The sequence below is a fragment of the Bos indicus x Bos taurus genome, chromosome 20 (genome assembly GCF_003369695.1).
Source record: "Bos indicus x Bos taurus breed Angus x Brahman F1 hybrid chromosome 20, Bos_hybrid_MaternalHap_v2.0, whole genome shotgun sequence".
Lineage (NCBI taxonomy): Eukaryota > Metazoa > Chordata > Mammalia > Artiodactyla > Bovidae > Bos > Bos indicus x Bos taurus.
The window spans coordinates 41,278,040-41,296,779 of NC_040095.1; the positions used below are offsets into that span (position 1 = coordinate 41,278,040).

Consider the following 18,740-nt stretch of genomic DNA (forward strand, 5'->3'; position numbering starts at 1 on the left):
ATTTGTTTAGCCAAGAGTGTCATGGAAGGCTTTAAAAAACTCGAAAGCAGTGTAGTGTTTTCTAATGTCATCCCCTACTTCTGGATTTTTCTACTCTTTTGCACCACACAGCATGTGGGGTCTTAGTTTCCTGACCAGGGGCGGAACCCATGTCCCCTGCTTTGGAAGCACAGAGTCTTAACTGCTGGACCACTAGGGAAGTCCCTTGGATTGTTCTGTTCTTCAAGTGGATTCTATATCCATCTTAACTTAATGTTTTATAGTATTTAAAATCTTTATGTAATCGAACCTATTGGTATTTCCAGGGTTTCTGCTGGTTGTCACAGTTTTGAGAAAACTTTCTCATTCTCTCTATTATATTTCATATTTAAATCTATCTTTTATTGCAGTATAAGCTCTGAGGAGCCAAGTCTTACTTTTTACCTCTAATTTTTTAGCCAGTTGTTTTAGTAATGTCTATATGAAATGTCACCTTTATTATGTACCAAATTCTGATATGTAATTGAGTCTGTTTCTGTAACTAATAAATGTTTGAAAAATGATTTTCTGTATCACATAGCTCAAGGTTTAGCAGTGAAGGGAATTGCAGTGAGTATAAACTCTTCTACCATTTTGCTTTACTCATTAAGGCACATTTTCGTTTATGTTATATTTTCATTTATGATTGTGGCTAATCTGGTTAGGTTAAATACTGGATTTTCTTACTGTGGAATTAATTTAAAATCTGAACTTTGATAACTGCGTGAACACTTGGAGCTTTAAGCATGGTGAAATGTTTACATAATTTTTTTTTTTATCTAAAGAGATCAAATAGATCATGTGATTCTTATTGATTACATTGTAGGTGATTTGTAAGTCAGATGCTCCAACAGGGGATGTTCTTCTTGATGAAGCTCTGAAGCATGTTAAGGAGACTCAGCCTCCAGAAACGGTCCAAAACTGGATTGAATTACTTAGCGGTAAGCTTCTGTGTATAAGCTGAAAACTGAATTCTTAGAAAGATTTTTGTAAAAATTTAAAATCCTTTTGAAAGGAACTTGGACAAATAGTCACAAATTTGTTTAGTGGTAGACAAACTTGAGAGTGAATTAGTCAGTAAATGGGGAAAACAGTGGTTTTTAAAATTTCATCACCTTTAATGAGACAGCAGGTGTGACTGAGATTATGTATACTTCCTTAGAGCTCCTGCCATTCTTTGTCAAAATTATTTCATGCTACCTTATTCTGGATGGGCTAGGTTAAGCTGTGTAAACAAACAACCCTAAAACCTCAGTGGCTTAAGACAGAAGCTCATTTCTCACTCATGCTGTACAAATCAGTCACAGACCACTTCATTCTCACTTTGGCAGCCAGGCAGATGGAGCTGCCACCATCTGGAGCATTGTCAGTCACTAGTGTAAAGAGAAGAAAAGTATAAAGATCACCTGGGCTCTTAAATTTCTGCTCAGAAATGTTGTGTGGTTCAGGCTGCATTGGTCAGAACAAGTCACATGGCCTCCCCTAACTTTAAGGAGACAGGAAGTGCAGCCATATGAAGGAACAGCTACCTGTTGATAGCACTGATGACTACATTTATTTTAAAGGTGCTTGTATATTTGTCTAACCTACTAGATAGTGAACTCCTTGAGTATAGGACCTGAGTTACCTTGCTCTTCCTCTCTACTATTATATAAAACATAGTTTCTATGTATATTTATTCTCATTTCATGTCCAAATACATTACTATTTAGAGTACCTTTCAAAAACATTTGGAGGTTATCAGAGATGAGTAATTAACATGATGTCATTTTTCTCACTTATCAATGGAATTTCTAAAGTAATAGTTGTATTGTGAAGATGTTCTTGTATCAGTAAAAGATTGAGTTTTGCATGTTTTTTGAAACATAAATGTACATATTCCAAACTTAGCTAATAGAGCAATAAATGAGTACTTTACATTTCTGGCAGAGTTCATTCTTCTTTTTTGTGAAGAACATAAATTTTCACAAGATTGTCTTGGTAATTTTGAGAGGTTATTTTGGCCCACACTCTGGTAGATCTGTTGATAAATTTTCTTTTTACCTCATTGAGTAAGAGAAACTTTAATGTGACCCTTTTTCCTTCTTTGTGCTTGTGATGTTGGTGTTGTGTTCAATTCCAATTTTTTTATTGTAGGAAATCTTAAAATTACTTTACCCATTTGCTGAAAGTTTGTTTAGTTAAAACTAGGTGCTTACCCATCACGTACCAGGACTGTGTCACAGTGCTCAGAACACTGTCAGCCCTCTTTGCATGAGCCTTCCACCTGTTGGGCAAACCGTAGCCATTGACAAGGCTCAGTGAGGGTATGAATATTAACTCTACATGTTAAAAATTAGCAAATGTGATTTTCCAGATGAAAATAGAAGTGTTAATAACTTCTAACTGTACCCTGACAGACTGTTTCTGCATTCTCTGGAGTCTTTGTGTCCTGCTTGTGTTGTACTGCCTTTGCTGGCCCGTTACTACATATGGTATGCAAATTAGAATTTGTAATTAGATTCTCAACTGACCAAAAAGAGCGTTTCTTAAAGTTGTCATTAGCTTTTTTGGGAAGTAAGAGTGTTAAAGTTCTTTTTGTGGTATATAGTGGGTCTTGCCTTAAGTCAGTGTTTTTGATATCCACTGTGGTGCAACTTAACACTGTGAAGGTGTTTCCGGACGCTCCCTCCGTCAGTGATCTCTTTATCTTACACTGTATGTGCTAACGTCACACGGGAATGTGGTTGAATACTGTATCTTAGACCACCAGATTTCCTTTGATAGTTTATATGCTTGTCATGTGCACATGCCATGCAGGGAGTATGACTTGCAAAGAGTTGAATCTTACCGTTTAAGGTGACTATATACTTCTTAGACTTTACATGTTAATGTAATGTTTTTTGCATGTAGCTTATCCAGTACTCAAGTTATATGATAATTGAACATGGTTTTCAACTTGAGCTGGTATGCACTGTTTTTAGCTGATTAAGGAGTGAAAGGAGGGCAGAAGTTTATAACTGTTTCTCAGAAGTAGTAAATATAATTAAGACTTTATGAAACAGAGCCCATTTAAGTTAGGAACTTGTGTAAACCAGAAAGCTAATACTTAGAAAGTACCTTAAAAAATTTTTTTTAAATAGCATCCTGTGAAGTTCAGTATGGCTGTTAATGCCAAAATACTATTACCTGTAGTACTTTGGTTGCATGTTCCTGATGTACAATAAGAATGATTAGTAATTTTAGCATAAAAGCAAAGAATCTGGAGTGGGAGAAAGAGCACATTTCTTTTAAATTAAGAAAATATCTTCTTCCCACCTAGTTAAAGTACTGATAGTGCTTGCTGATTTTTTTAAATAAAAAATTATATCCTACTTAACAACATTTTAACCATTTTTAAGTGTTCAGTTCTGTGGGTTAGCTTGTTAATGTAAAACTTTTTAGTTGCTTCAAGATCATAAGTGGTATCAAATACCAGTTATTGCAGCAGTACTGCTGTAAGTACTATAAAACATAAAATGAAGTGCTACCATACTAAGTCTTAAAATCCATTTGGGCAAGAATTGTATATTTCTAATAACAGATTAGAGTTTAATGGTACGATTTTCTGTAAGTGCATTCAGTTCAGTTCAGTCACTCAGTCGTGTGACCCCATGAACTGCAGCACGCCAGGCCTCCCTGTCCATCACCAACTCCCGGAGTTTACTCAAACTCATGTCCATTGAGTCTGAGTCAGTGATGCCATCCAACCATCTCATCCTCTGTCGTCCCATTCTCCTCCTGCCCTCAGTCTTTCCCAGCATCAGGGTCTTTTCAGATGAGTCAGCTCTTTGCATCAGGTGGCCGAAGTATTAGAGTTTCAGCTTCAACATTAGTCCTTCCAATGAACGCCCAGGACTGATCTCCTTTAGGAAGGACTGGTTGGATCTCCTTGCAGTCCAAGGGACTCTCAAGAGTTTTCTCCAACACCACAGTTCAGAAGCATCAATTCTTCTGCGCTCAGCTTTCTTTATAGTCCAACTCTAATATCCATACATGACTACTGGAAAAACCATAGCCTTGACTAGATGGACCTTTGTTGGCAAAGTAATGTCTCTGCTTTTTAATATGCTATCTAGGTTGGTCATAACTTTCTTTCCAAGGAGTAAGTGTCTTTTAATTTCATGGCTGCAGTCACCATCTGCAGTGATTTTGGAGTCCCCCAAAATAAAGTCTGCCACTGTTTCCACTGTTTCCCCATCTCTTTGCCGTGAAGTGATGGGACCGGTTGCCATGATCTTTGTTTTTTGAATGTTGAGCTTTAAGCCAACTTTTTCACTTTCCTCTTTTACTTTCATCAAGAGACTCTTTAGTTCTTCTTCACTTTCTGCCATAAGTGCATTACCCCAGAGAAAACAAATCCTTGGGAGCTTTAGTAATTGGAGGAAGTGGAACTTGGTTTGGGCCTTTGAAGGGCAAAAATGAGACAGAAGAAAGTGTTCCTGTTCAGAGGGATAAGAAGAGGGCATGGTAAAAATTGGTGGGCCTGTCCTTACACAGCTAACTCTGTTCTTATTTCTGGGTTTTCAAAACCATGTATTGTACTATATTGTTGAGGGATACATATGCATAGGGAGTGAGATTGTATGTAAAGAAAAAAGAATGATTAACCTATGTTGGTCTTATGGTTTACCTCTGAGGCGGAGAAGATACAAGAAAAGCATGTAAAGTCCTGATGTATAATAGGAATGACTTGTAATTTCAGCATAAAGAAGTCTGGAGTAAAGCTTTCTTCTTTACCTGGGGTGGGAGGTTGAATATCCAGGAGTTCATCTTACTATTATTTGTGGTGTACATACTGTTGTTCATTCATTCAGTTGTGTCTGACTCTTTGAAGCCCCACGAAATGTAGCACACCAGGCCTTCCTGTCCTTCACTATCTCCTGGAGTTTGCTTAAACTCATGAGCATTGATTCAGTGATGCCATCCAACCATCTCATCCTCTGTCGCCCCCTTCTCCTCCTGCCCTAAGCCTTTCCCAGCATTGGGGTCTTTTCAAATGAAATAGCTTTTTGCATCAGGTGGCCAAAGTATTGGAGCTTCAGCATCAGTCCTTCCAATGAATATTCAGGACTGATTTCCTTTAGAATTGACTGGTTTGATCTTCTGGCAGTCCAAGGGACTCTTCAAGAGTCTTCCCCAGCACCACAGTTCAAAAGCATCAATTCTTCGATGCTCAGCAGTGTATATATGCCTGTTAAAACTACCAATTTTCAGATATTAGTTATATATCTTGTTAGTTAAAAAATTTATATATTGGAGGCAAAGACTAAAAAGTTTATTTAAAGACTACCATTTTGAGAATAGCTTTTTTGCTTTCTGAAGTCTTAAACATGTAGTTGATCAGTTTGGTCACAAGATGTCACTGGAGTGCCAAATTTATGAACACAGCTGCTTTTTTTGATAATATGATGTGAAGATGGAAGTTTTTTATAGTGAAATTATTTAGGTGCCTGCCAGTGTGTCCTTTTCACTGAAGTAATTGTTGGGCAGTGGGATATAAGTAACGTTTTAAACAACTGTGTAAACTTCTCAGTTTCCTTCTTTTAAAAAATGAACTATAAATGTATACATTTAAAATATGCTTATATAACTTAAAAGTCTTTTCACATAGTAAATGATATAGGATGAATGACAATACAGGTCATAGTTAAATCTTGTAATCTAGAATTTTGAATAGTATTCGTTCGTTGGGGGTTTGTTGCAGTGTATTTAAAAGACATTCAACATCTGCTTAAAATGAAGGGGCTAAATCTTTAGTAGATAGTGTAGGTTAAACCTCTGGGCTTCCCTGGTGGCTCAGACTGTAAAGAATCCACTTGGAATGCAGGAGACCTGGGTTCAATCCCAGAGTTGGGAAGATCCCCTAGGAGGAGGGCATGGCAACCCACTCCAGTATTCTTGCTTGGAGAATCCCCACGGACAGAGGAGCCTGGTGGACTAAGCCCGTGGGGTCACAGACTTGGACGCGACTGAGTGAGCACACACAGCCCATGTGGGTTAACACACCTCTACTGTATCTGCTCTTCACTTACCCAGCTCGCCTCCTCTCATGTCAGTTATACTGTTGTCTTAAATATGCTAATCTCAGGGGTAACTTTATTCTTTATATTTAGCTTAATTTAGTTATTTGAAAATAAAAGGCACAATTGTAAATCAACTAAAAAATTAAAAAATAAAATTGAACAAAAGGCCCAGTAGACTAAAAGATAGAAATGTCAGGATGCCAAGACACTTTGACCACTCCTTTATTTTATTTTGCCTTTTTTGGAGTAGTCAAAGTAGTGTTAAACAATATTTACATGTTACCTATACTTGTTCAGCTTTCTGCTTAGGGAATTTCATTTTAAAAATATATCTGAGGAGATCTGAAAAACATTTTTGTTGGAGTGAACACACAAGATTTGCCGTTTTCTAGGGAATTGCTTCAAAAGATGATGTCTGAGTCCTTTTTTTTACTTCCTCTGAGGCAGAAATGATTGCCGGTGAGAAGGTCCAGTCATAAATGGAACACATTATTTTAGGCTCTTCTCTTTTTTAGTAGCAACACTAAACTAAGCTAACATATTTTAGATTTGAGAAATATGTCACACGAACTTTGTAAGCATACTTGTTCTCTTGATTGCAATGTAAGATTTAATTGTAGATAAGATGTGGATAAACTTTCTTAGCATGACTTCTTGTACTATCTTATAAACAGCTAATACCCATTTATTTCCAGTGAGAGGGGAAAAAGTCACTGTATACCAGCACTGCAGGGATTCTTTTTTTTAGGTCTGCAAAGAAAAAATCTGTGAGTTTCTCAGAATAATCTTAAAAGTCTCCCTCATCCCCCATTATTTGAGAATAGATGGTTTTCTGAGACCTCAAATACCCTCCTGATTGACTAGTGAGTTGCCAGGAAATAGTACTTCTTTGATAAATGACAGATTATTATTATAAGTATAGTTAATTAACCATAGATTTGAACTATAATTTTTTATGGGCTTTTGTAAATTTGGCTGTTTATTATTTTATGTTTATTAAGTTTCCCAAAGTCATGTAAGAATGTCAGAAAACACAGCCTAGCCAATTCTTGCCTAGTGTCTTAGGCTGCCTACCACCTGCCAGTGACATTAGAAAAAAAAAAACGAAACCCAAACTGGTGAAAGGTAGAGCAGGCAAGCATTTGTTGGGGAGATAGTGGGTTGGTACAACAGTGAAAAAAAAATGAATGCCATGACTAACCTCGAAAAGGTGTGTGCCCTTTAAAATCAAACTCAGGTAATTTCTTATTCCTCTGGGCTTTCGGCTCATATTGTTTTTATGGCCGTATTTACATCTTTTTCTAGCCAGTACTGTTAGTTATATTATGAATATTTTTCCCTTCACTTGATTTACAGTTTGTATAGTTAGAAGTCAGATCAGATCAGTCGCTCAGTTGTGTCTGACTCTTTGCGACCCCATGAATCGCAGCACGCCAGGCCTCCCTGTCCATCACCAGCTCCCGGAGTTGACTCAGACTCACGTCCATCGAGTCAGTGATGCCATCCAGCCATCTCATCCTCTGTCGTCCCCTTCTCCTCCTGCCCCCAATCCCTCCCAGCATCAGAGTCTTTTCCAATGAGTCAACTCTTCGCATGAGGTGGCCAAAGTACTGGAGTTTCAGCTTTAGCATCAGTCCTTCCAAAGAAATCCCAGGGCTGATCTCCTTCAGAATGGACCGGTTGGATCTCCTTGCAGTCCAAGGGACTCTCAAGAGTCTTCTCCAACACCACAGTTCAAAAGCATCAATTCTTCGGCGCTCAGCCTTCTTCACAGTCCAACTCTCACATCCATACATGACCACAGGAAAAACCATAGCCTTGACTAGACGGACCTTTGTTGGCAAAGTAATGTCTCTGCTTTTGAATATGCTATATAGGTTGGTCATAACTTTCCTTCCAAGGAGTAAGCATCTTTTAATTTTATGGCTGCAATCACCATCTGCAGTGATTTTGGAGCTCCCAAAAATGAAGTCTGACACTGTTTCCACTGTTTCCCCGTCTATTTCCCATGAAGTGGTGGGACCGAATGCCATGATCTTCGTTTTCTGAATGTTGAGCTTTAAGCCAACTTTTCCACTCTCCACTTTCACTTTCATCAAGAGGCTTTTGAGTTCCTCTTCACTTTCTGCCGTAAGGGTGGTGTCATCTGCATATCTGAGGTGATTGATATTTCTCCCGGCAGTCTTGATTCCATTTTGTGTTTCTTCTAGTCCAGCGTTTCTCATGATGTACTGTGCATATAAGTTAAATAAACAGGGTGACAATATACAGCCTTGACGTACTCCTTTTCCTATTTGGAACCAGTCTGTTGTTCCATGTCCAGTTCTAACTGTTGCTTCCTGACCTGCATACAAATTTCTCAAGAGGCAGGTCAGGTGGTCTGGTATTCCCATCTCTTTCAGAATTTTCCACAGTTGATTGTGATCCACACAGTCAAAGGCTTTGGCATAGTCAATAAAACAGAAATAGATGTTTTTCTGGAACTGTCTTGTTTTTTCCATGATCCAGCAGATGTTGGCAATTTGATCTCTGGTTCCTCTGCCTTTTCTAAAACCAGCTTGAACATCAGGAAGTTCACGGTTCACATATTGCTAAAGCCTGGCTTGGAGAATTTTGAACATTACTTTACTAGCGTGTGAGATGAGTGCAATTGTGCGGTACTTTGAGCATTCTTTGGCATTGCCTTTCTTTGGGATTGGAATGAAAACTGACCTTTTCCAGTCCTGTGGCCACTGCTGAGTTTTCCAAATTTGCTGGTATAATGAGTGCAGCACTTTCACAACATCATCTTTCAGGATTTGGAATAGCTCAACTGGAATTCCATCACCTCCACTAGCTTTGTTTATAGTGATGCTTTCTAAGGCCCACTTGACTTCACATTCCAGGATGTCTAGCTCTAGGTCAGTGATCACACCATCGTGATTATCTGGGTCGTGAAGATCTTTTTTGTTCAGTTCTTCTGTGTATTCTTGCCATCTCTTCTTAATATCTTCTGCTTCTGTTAGGTCCATACCATTTCTGTCCTTTATCGAGCCCATCTTTGCATGAAATGTTCCTTTGGTATCTGATTTTCTTGAAGAGATCTCTAGTCTTTCCCATTCTGTTGTTTTCCTCTATTTCTTTGCATTGATCGCTGAAGAAGGCTTTCTTATCTCTTCTTGCTATTCTTTGGAACTCTGCATTCAGATGTTTATATCTTTCCTTTTCTCCTTTGCTTTTCGCTCCTCTTCTTTTCACAGCTATTTGTAAGGCCTCTCCAGACAGCCATTTTGCTTTTTTGCATTTCTTTTCCATGGGGATGGTCTTGATCCCTGTCTCCTATACAATGTCACGAAGCTCATTCCATAGTTCATCAGGCACTCTATCTATCAGATCTATTTCTCTCTTCCACTGTATAATCATAAGGGATTTGATTGAGGTCATACCTGAATGGTCTAGTGGTTTTCCCTACTTTCTTCAATTTAAGTCTGAATTTGGCAATAAGGAGTTCATGGTCTGAGCCACAGTCAGCTCCTGGTCTTGTTTTGCTGACTGTATAGAGCTTCTCCATCTTTGGCTGCAAAGAATGTAATCAATCTGATTTCGGTGTTGACCATCTGGTGATGTCCATGTGTAGAGTCTTCTCTTGTGTTGTTGGAAGAGGGTGTTTGTTACGACCAGTGCATTTTCTTGGCAAAACTCTATTAGTCTTTGCCCTGCTTCATTCTGTATTCCAAGGCCAAATTTGTCTGTTACTCCAGGTGTTTCTTGACTTCTACTTTTGCATTCTAGTCCCCTATAACGAAAAGGACATCTTTTTTGGGTGTTAGTTCTAAAGGGTCTTGTAGGTCTTCATAGAACCGTTCAACTTCAGCTTCTTCAGCGTTACTGGTTGGGGCATAGACTTGGATTACTGTGATATTGAATGGTTTGCCTTGGAAACGAACAGAGATCATTCTGTCATTTTTGAGATTGCATCCAAGTACTGCATTTCGGACTCTTTTGTTGACCATGATGGCCACTCCATTTCTTGAGGGATTCCTGCCCACAGTAGTAGATATAATGGTCATCTGAGTTAAATTCACCCATTCCAGTCCATTTCAGTTCGCTGATTCCTAGAGTGGCGACATTCACTCTTGCCATCTCTTGTTTGACCACTTCCAATTTGCCTTGATTCATGTTAGAAGTATGTCTTACTAATTCTGCATTCTCAGTACTTCATATGATTTTTTTAGACCATTATTAATAGGATAAATTCTTGCTGCCAAAGTGCTGATTGTTGCACACAGGTGAATCATAGCTAATGTTTATTGAGAACGTGCCTCGTACCAGTCTGTTCTAAGAACTTGATATATCTTTAACTTAATCTTCATAATAACCCTTATAAGCTGGAAAGAGTTGTTTTCGTTGCTTTACATAGCGGATACAGAGGAATAGAGAAGTTTTGCCCAGGGTTGACAGTGAGGAAATGACCAAGTTGGGATTTAGATCCAAGTAGTCTGGCTCCAGAACTTGCTCTTACAACCCTTTTACTGTGCTATAGTGCTTCTTCAAGTTGCTGTTCGTGGTTTTTCTTTTTTGTTTTTGTTAATGATTTTTTAACATTAAATGTAGGTGTGGGCTAATTTAATACCAAAAATTGAAAACAAGTAGAATTTCATTTATTACTGAGTTATATTTTTCTTTTGTACTATTGAGTTTTAAAATCTAATAAGGCCCCAGATACATTTCAGCTCTTTTCATGTTTGAAGTTATCAAGAAAATTGAATGCAGTGATTTTTTTTTTTTTGGTGGAAGCTGATTTGCCATGGTTTTTTATTTGAAAAGTTTGTTTTCTCTCTCTCTTTTTCTTTGTGGCCAAGTTTTGCGATCCTAGTTTCCCAATCAGAGATTGAATCTGCATCCCTTGCAGTGGAAGTGTGGAGTCTTAACCACTGGTCCACCAGGGAACTAACTCCCTGGTTGACTGTTTCTATTGATTCCCCCCCACCTCTTAGTTTTGGGGCACAAAACTGCTTCTTTACAAGACTAGTAATTTTTATTAGATGGCTAGACACTGTGACTGCTGTGTTGTTGTGTGCTGAATTCTGTTTGTCTTTAAAGACTGTTGAAGTTTGTTTTGCTAGGCAGTACTTGTGGATCAGTTTGTTGTAAGCTTTGTTAGGCTGGGTCTGGAATAGCCTTTACTGAAGGCCTGGTTTAGCCATAATACAAAGATGTGATCCTTTTGGAATTCTTTCTAAATGCCCTGGTGTTCAGTGAGACCTTTCCACTTAAGCCAGTTGGCACTCAGATTTTTCCTAACCCTCTGTGAACTCTTGGTATTGTTCACCCTACAGCTTGATGGTAGTGTCCCTGGCCTCCCCGATCCCCCCACATTATTTTTACCTTTGTGGACTTTGTCATCTTAACCCATGTGCCTTCGTTTTTCATCACACCTAAGTGAAAACACCATGTGGATTTCTAGAGCTCTTACTTTGCATAATCCTCTCTTTCCTAGTACTGCCTTGCATATTGCAGTTGCCTTAGCTTCCTCCAACTCGGATCTCTGTCTTTTGAACAGTGTTAGCCCTTTGCTCTGCTTGAGATCTTCTGCTCTGCTGCCTGAGATGTGCCTTTAGGTGGTAGGCTTGGGCAGTAGTAGGCTCAGTTAGATTTCTCTCAAACGGTAAAAAGGTAAGTCCAAGACTGATTACTTAGGCTTCCCTGGTGGCTCAGAGGTTAAAGCTTCTGCCTGCAATGCAGGAAACCTGGGTTCAATCCCTGGGTCAGGAAGATCCCTTGGAGAAGGAAATGGCAACCCATTCCAGTATTCTTGCCTGGGAAATCCCATGGATGCAGGAGCCTGGTGGCCTATAGTCCACGGGGTTGCAGAGTCGGACACGACTGAGCGACTTCACTTTTAAGACTGATTACTTAGTCATAGCTCCATATTCTTTAGTGTTAAGTCATGGCAAAATGACTTTGAACACTAGTATGGAGCTTTCTGTGACGATGGAAATGTTCTCTTTCTGTGCTGTCCATTCAGTAGCCTCTTGCCCTACTTGGCTAATGAGTACTTGAAAGTGGCTAGGGCAGCCGAGGAACAGAGTTGTTTTCCCTTCTTATATATTTGGCTGTATGGCTTGCAGGATATTAACTCTCCAATCAGGGATCAAACTTGGGCCCCCTGCAGTGGAAGCATGGAGTCCTTTGGACCACAAGGGAATTCTGAATTTTTAAATTAGTTTAAATATAATAGCTGTGTATACTGGGGTGGCCAAAAGATTTGTTCTTTTTTTCTATAAGCTGGCTGTAGTGGCTCTTAGTTGCCTTTAACTTCATTTGAAACAGTTTTGTTAGATTGTATTATGACAGCTGTCTTATCAGTGAACACTTAAAAACTTATCAAAATTGAATTTTTGTCTAGCCGTTTTAATAGTGAAGATGAAGGAAAAAAGCAACATTTTTGGCATGTTATGTTTTATTATTTCAAGAGCGGGTAAAAACTGAAATGCAAAAAAAAAAAAGGTTTGTGCAGTGTTTGGAGAAGATGCTGAGACTGAATGTGTCAGAAGTGGTTTGCAGAGTTTCGTCCTGGAAGTTTCTGCTGGGTGATGCTCCACGGTCAGGTGGCCAGTTGTAGTTGATAGAGATCAAATCAAGACATTAATTGAGAACAGTCAGTGTTATTTCACATGGGACATAGCGGACATACCCAGAATATCCAAATCAAGTGTTAAAAATAATTTGTACCTGCTTGGTTATATTAATTGTTTTGATGTTTGGGTTACACATAAGTGAAAAAAACTTCTTGACCGTTTCCTTGCATGCAATTCTCTACTGAAACATAAGGAAAACATTCTGCTTTTAAAATACGTTGTCGTGGGTCATGAGAAGCAGATGTGGTACAGTAGTGTGAAACAGAAGATGAGGGCACGTGGCATGAACTACCGCCAACCACGCCACGGCTGGGCTTCTCCACAGAAGGCAGTATCGTGTGTGTGGTGGAGTTGGAAGGGGGGGTCTCCATTATGAGCTACTTCTGGAAAACCAAAGGATTAATTCCAACAAGTACTGTTCGCAGTTAGACCATTAACTAAAAGCAGCACTCGACGAAAAGCACCAGGAATTAGTCAACAGAAAACGTGTAATCTTCCATCAGAATAACAGCATGTTTCTTTGATGACCAGCCAGAAATTGTCACAGCTTGGCCGGCAAGTTCTGACTTGTCCGCCATATTCCCCAGACAGTGCACCTTCAGATTTCCATTTATTTCGGTCTTTACAGAATTCTTTTAACGGAAAAAATTTCAGTTCCCTGGAAGACTGTAAGAGGCACCTGGAACAGTTCTTTGCTCTTAAAGATAAATTTGGAAAGATGCAATTATGAAGTTGCCTGAAAAATGGCAGACGGGAGTGGAACAAAATGGTGAATATGTTGTTCAATCAAGTTCTTAGTAAAAATGAAAATGTGAAAAATGTGTCCTTTATTTTCACTTAAACCAAAGGAACTTTTTGGGCAACTCAGTAGTTAACAACTGCTGTAGTAGACAGTAGTACAGTGTTTTTTCTCAATATTATGAAATTTCAGTCTTACAGCTTTTGTATATAATAAGTGCTTGTGGTTGATCTCTACCGTGTCCCAATTTAGAAGCTTACTATAGTTTCTTTTTCAAATTACCCAAATGGTTACATGTTCATTGGAGATTGATTTGAAAAATACAGAAAACACAAGAAAGAAAATTTGTCACATATAATCCCAAAGATAATCAAGATTATTTTGATGTATTTTCTTCTAGTCTTCTATAAGGAAAAAAACTGTTTTAGTGAAAAATATTTGATTTTTAGTGTTTCTGTCTTGAAAGGGAATGTGCATAGGCAGCAAGATTGAAGTGATGAAAATGATTTGTCCATCTGTAATTAGTTTTATATTATTTGTCATCAAAGAATAGCATTTGCCTAACAAGCTTTCATTGGAGAAGGCAATGGCACCCCACTCCAGTACTCTTGCCTGGAAAATCCCATGGATGGAGGAGCCTGGTAGGCTGCAGTCCATGGGGTCGCTGAGAGTCGGACAAGACTGAGTGACTTCACTTTCACTTTTCATTTTCATGCATTGGAGAAGGAGATGGCAACCCACTCCAGTGTTCTTGCCTGGAGAATCCCAGGGACGGAGGAGCCTGGTGGGCTGCCGTCTATGGGGTCGCAGAGTTGGACACGACTGAAGCGACTTAGCAGCAGCAGCAATAAGCTTTCATAGCTTTATAGGCCAGGTATATGTAGCAGCTTCAGGAATGACATATTCATCAGGAAACTTTTTAACTCTTTTCTCTCTTTGTTGCAGATTGGTGTTTAATAGGAAAGAAAGTTCATAGTTTGCTATTGGCTGCTTTTTGACAATAGCTAGAGAGAAGGCAAACATAATTTAATATTTGGCTTATTTCCACATTAGGGGAACTGGTTAGGGGACTGCTTTCAGTTTGGTCTTTTGAGTAACTGTTGTGCCTGAAAATCATTTGCCAGGTGCTTAGAAACCAAAGGCCTTGGCCCTCAAGGGGTTCACGGTTTAGTTAGCAAGAAAACAACTGAATTTTCTTCTGTTTCTCTGGAGGAAAAAATGTCAGATGTTACTGTGCGTTTTAATAATTCAGAGTTTAATAAAATTAGCAGCTAATAGCTATCCTTTTTAACTTCTGGAATCTTTTGTTTAGGTGAGACGTGGAATCCATTAAAATTGCATTATCAGTTAAGAAACGTGCGGGAACGATTAGCTAAAAACCTGGTGGAAAAGGGCGTACTGACGACAGAGAAACAGAACTTCCTCCTCTTTGACATGACGACACACCCCCTTACCAACAATAGCATTAAGCAGCGCCTCATCAAGAAGGTGCAGGAAGCCGTTCTCGACAAGTGGGTGAACGACCCTCACCGCATGGACAAGCGTCTGCTGGCCCTCCTCTACCTGGCCCACGCCTCGGACGTCCTGGAGAACGCGTTCGCGCCCCTGCTGGACGAGCAGTACGACGTAGCCACCAAGCGGGTGCGGCAGCTCCTGGACTTGGACCCTGAGGTGGAGTGTCTGAAGGCCGGGACCAACGAGGTGCTGTGGGCGGTGGTGGCCGCCTTCACCAAGTGACCCTGCCCCGAACCACGCGTCCCCCTTCTCTCACGGGAACCAGTCGATTTTCTTCTATGGACTTCTGGGTTTCTGCAGTTTGTACTTCCCACACTGTAATTGGCTTTTGTTTCCTGAAATGGTGGGTGGCTTTTTCTTTTGTGTATGTATGCAGGATTCTGCTGGTACGAGAGGCCTTCCTCTTTCTGTTTTGAAAAAAGTTTTACTGCCATATTGGCATTCCATTCCTTGTTGCCATCCTCACTGTTCCCCGTTTCGGGTTTCTGGTGTGCTTTGACTTTCAAAGTACCACCAGTCTCCTCGCCTGCACATCTTTTGGATTACCTCAGGCTGAGTTTTTCCCGTATGTGCGTGTCCATCTAATGTTCTGCCTGCAATTCAGACAGAAGTCACAAAATGGCCTTTAACTCACCAAAGGTAAATATCTGTATCTATTGGGACATTTTATACATAGACCTCAGTTGAGATGTATACTTAGCAAATTATTTTTAAATTGAAATACACAGTAAATAATATAAAGTGCCCCTTGATTTTGCTTCCCATGTAAATCTATTGTATTATTACACTTGTTATAATTTTAATTATTAAGTCATAAAGGTCCAGTTGTTTCACACAGCCAGTTTGGGATGAGCTGCATTCCAGTTATGCTGTATATAGTTTGAAGTATATATAAATTGTTCCTTCTTCTGGCCACCCCTGCCCATCTTAGTATTTTGCAGGATTTAATTGGTTGTACACCTGGTGCCCCTTACTTGCTACAGTCATTATAATTTGGTGGCAAGATAGACCTCTCATCATTAAGGAGAGAAAAGATGTATGGCTTCATTGGTCCCAGCATTTTTTGAGCTGTGCCATTCATGGTACTCTTTGCCTATGCATCTCCTTTTTGGATTGTTTTTGGTTTTTTTTTTTTTTTTTTGGTCTTACTATTTTTATCATTTCTATAGAGAAGAGGCTTGTGACCAGTACTAATCTTGAGTACAGTTTTATCTTTTTCTGTCCACAGGTAAATTAATGTCTGCTCTTCAATATCTACTCACACTTTCTTGGGGGAAAAACAATCAAATGTCAGTACTAGCAGATGTTGCATGTAAATCGTTAGCAAGTAATGACTACAACTCAGATGATTAAGAATTTTGTAACAGAAAGCTCTGCTATGTTTTAATTTTTATATACAATTATGATAATTAGCACATTCTAAGAATATAAACCTTTGCTTTTTAAAGTTTATTTTTACTTTTATCACTGTTTATTGGATCACTATTGGTTTCATAATGTAAATAGTATATATTGAACAAATTAAATGTCAAATTTTTTATTACCATAGTTCATGTTACTAGTGGGGCTTTCAGGTGTTTAGAGATTTTTTTGGTTAACCTTCAATGCAAAAGTACTAGATGGTGTATAACTCTAGAGTTGAGTTTTAAGGGATTCCCTAATATGTATACTATCTTTTTATCTGAAGTAATAAATAAACTATGATCTTGAAAGTGCCTGAATCAGAGCAAGCATGTTATTTGTATTTTTGTATTCTGATTTTTGTGGTCTTAGTGTTCTTTCTGATGAAGTTTTACTTAGCCTTAGTGTAGCGTGGCAGTATTTCTACAAAGGGGTTGGCAAACTTTTTCTTATTGGTTCAGATAGTAAATACTGATATTTTAGGCTTTGTGAGCCATATACATGTAGTGTTGCAGCTACTCTGTCTGAGTGAAAGTTGCCATTGACAGTACAGATAAATGGGTGAGGCTGTAGTCCAGTAAAGCTTCATTTACAAAAACAGGCAGCTGGCCATGAGCAATGGTTTACCAGTCCCTATTTTAATTCATGAAAAAAGTCAGATTTTTCTGTCCATTAAAATAACCTCTTTTACCTCCAAATGATATTATTGGTGGTGATTAAGTATAGAAAGTATTAATTTATTGTTTATTCCCATAAAATGGATACTTGAAACTTAAACCATGTCCTGGAATTTCTTTTTAGGTGAACATTTACTGTTTTTCTCCTGAAAAGATTTTAGAAGTGAGGTACTGGATGTTTCTGAGGTATTCTTGACTTCCGCAGCATCATCTGTATTCTCAAGCAAGGAGGAAAGGGCCTCACCCATACTTCCATCAGTGTTTGTTTCAGGGCAGAGTGCCCCTCAGTTCTACCTGTGTGTGCCCACAACTTCAGTATTTGTGTCTCCAGAGGAGAGGGTGTCATCTAGAGCTCAGTTCTTCTATGGAAGGCTGCTGCTTCCAGCTCTCTCTAAGCAGGATCAGTGCGACTCCAGGGATGATGTTCTGTGTGGAAGGTGCAGTGTGTCCACGGGTTTATGCCACTTGTTAAAAAGCCTTCAGATCCAAGAATCAGGCAGAGAGTTTTAATATAATGAAACTTAAATAGAGATCTATTGTGCAAAGAATCTGCTGCATTTTGACTTCTTCATATGTTATTTAATTACTGAGTGTTCCTTATAATAACCTGATCTACAACAGTGCTGTAACAAAAAGGAGAAAGAAAACAATGCATGCTCTATGCCTAGTGAGGGATTTTATATCTTGTTTTGACCTCCCCAAACTGCAGTAACTGTCTTCATTTAATGAAGAGCAGGCTTGGAGAGGAGGGGTTGCCCAGTCTCACATTATCTGGTAAGTGTTTGAGCTTTTTAATCCTGAAGTAATGGAAAACATAATTGCATTCAACTATAATTTTTCCTTTCTTGTTTTGGGACTGGGAGGGGGCTTCTTTCTCTAACAGAAACAAAACGAGAATAGTGGGCATGTAGGAAGATCTCATGGTGGCACAAAAGACAGTGATAAATGGATATCCCTACTTTATTCTGATATCCTGGTATAACTTACATAGGTTAATCTTTCTGGGATGAAAAAGTTGACTGTATGTTCTCAGAAGAAAGCATCATCGTCGAATGTCAGTTGGCCAGAAAGCCCTGGCCTGCTGAATGAACCAGGATTGGCTTGCAACCTCTGATGCGTTCTCCTACTCAGTTCTTCCCATTATTTGTGAACACTAGGACAAACCTTTGAATTTGGCCACCACCTGAAGGAAAGCGAGAGCGGCTGGTGTGCAATTCAGTGGCAACATAGGACCAGTGAGTGATGACGTCCAGCCTGATGATGACAAGGACCCATGACTGCCACGCACGGCTACTCTTAGCCCAGGAACGTGGAAGCCACCATTCATAAGTCTGTGAGATATTTACTTTTATGAAGTTTAATCCCGTCTCAATGGCCTCCATCTTAAATATGAACACATAGGCTGTCAGATAACATTGTTCCATTTCGCTTTTATCTAGAACAAGATAACTGAAAGCTGGAGGTAATTTCCAGTTCATCACAGCCCACTGGGTCCCAGAGTGATATCCCTGGCTCTTGTAAGTTCTGTGCAAATGTCGCATAGTCTTTAATAGAATCAAGTAGGGGTATTAATGTTTATAACCTTTCAGGCTACTGTTGAGAGAGGTACAGATGGTAAAGTTAAATTGATATCCACACTTCCTCAGCCCAGTGTTAGAATATGTAGGCATTCACTCCTGCAGAGCAGTTGTGTGCCATAATTCCCACTAGCATAATATACTGGTGT

General features: G+C 39.2%; 1 protein-coding gene across 1 annotated transcript in view; it reads left to right on the top strand.

The window, feature by feature from the left end:
- GOLPH3 (golgi phosphoprotein 3) overlaps nt 1-16,662 on the top strand; it is a 52,364-nt gene extending 35,702 nt beyond the window's left edge. Inside the window, exons 3-4 of the mRNA XM_027519997.1 lie at nt 845-959; nt 14,734-16,662. Of these exons, the coding sequence (XP_027375798.1) occupies nt 845-959; nt 14,734-15,158 (540 nt within the window). The 3' untranslated portion in view covers nt 15,159-16,662. The remainder of the gene's footprint in view (nt 1-844; nt 960-14,733) is intronic.
- The last annotated feature ends 2,078 nt before the right edge of the window (nt 16,663-18,740 follow it).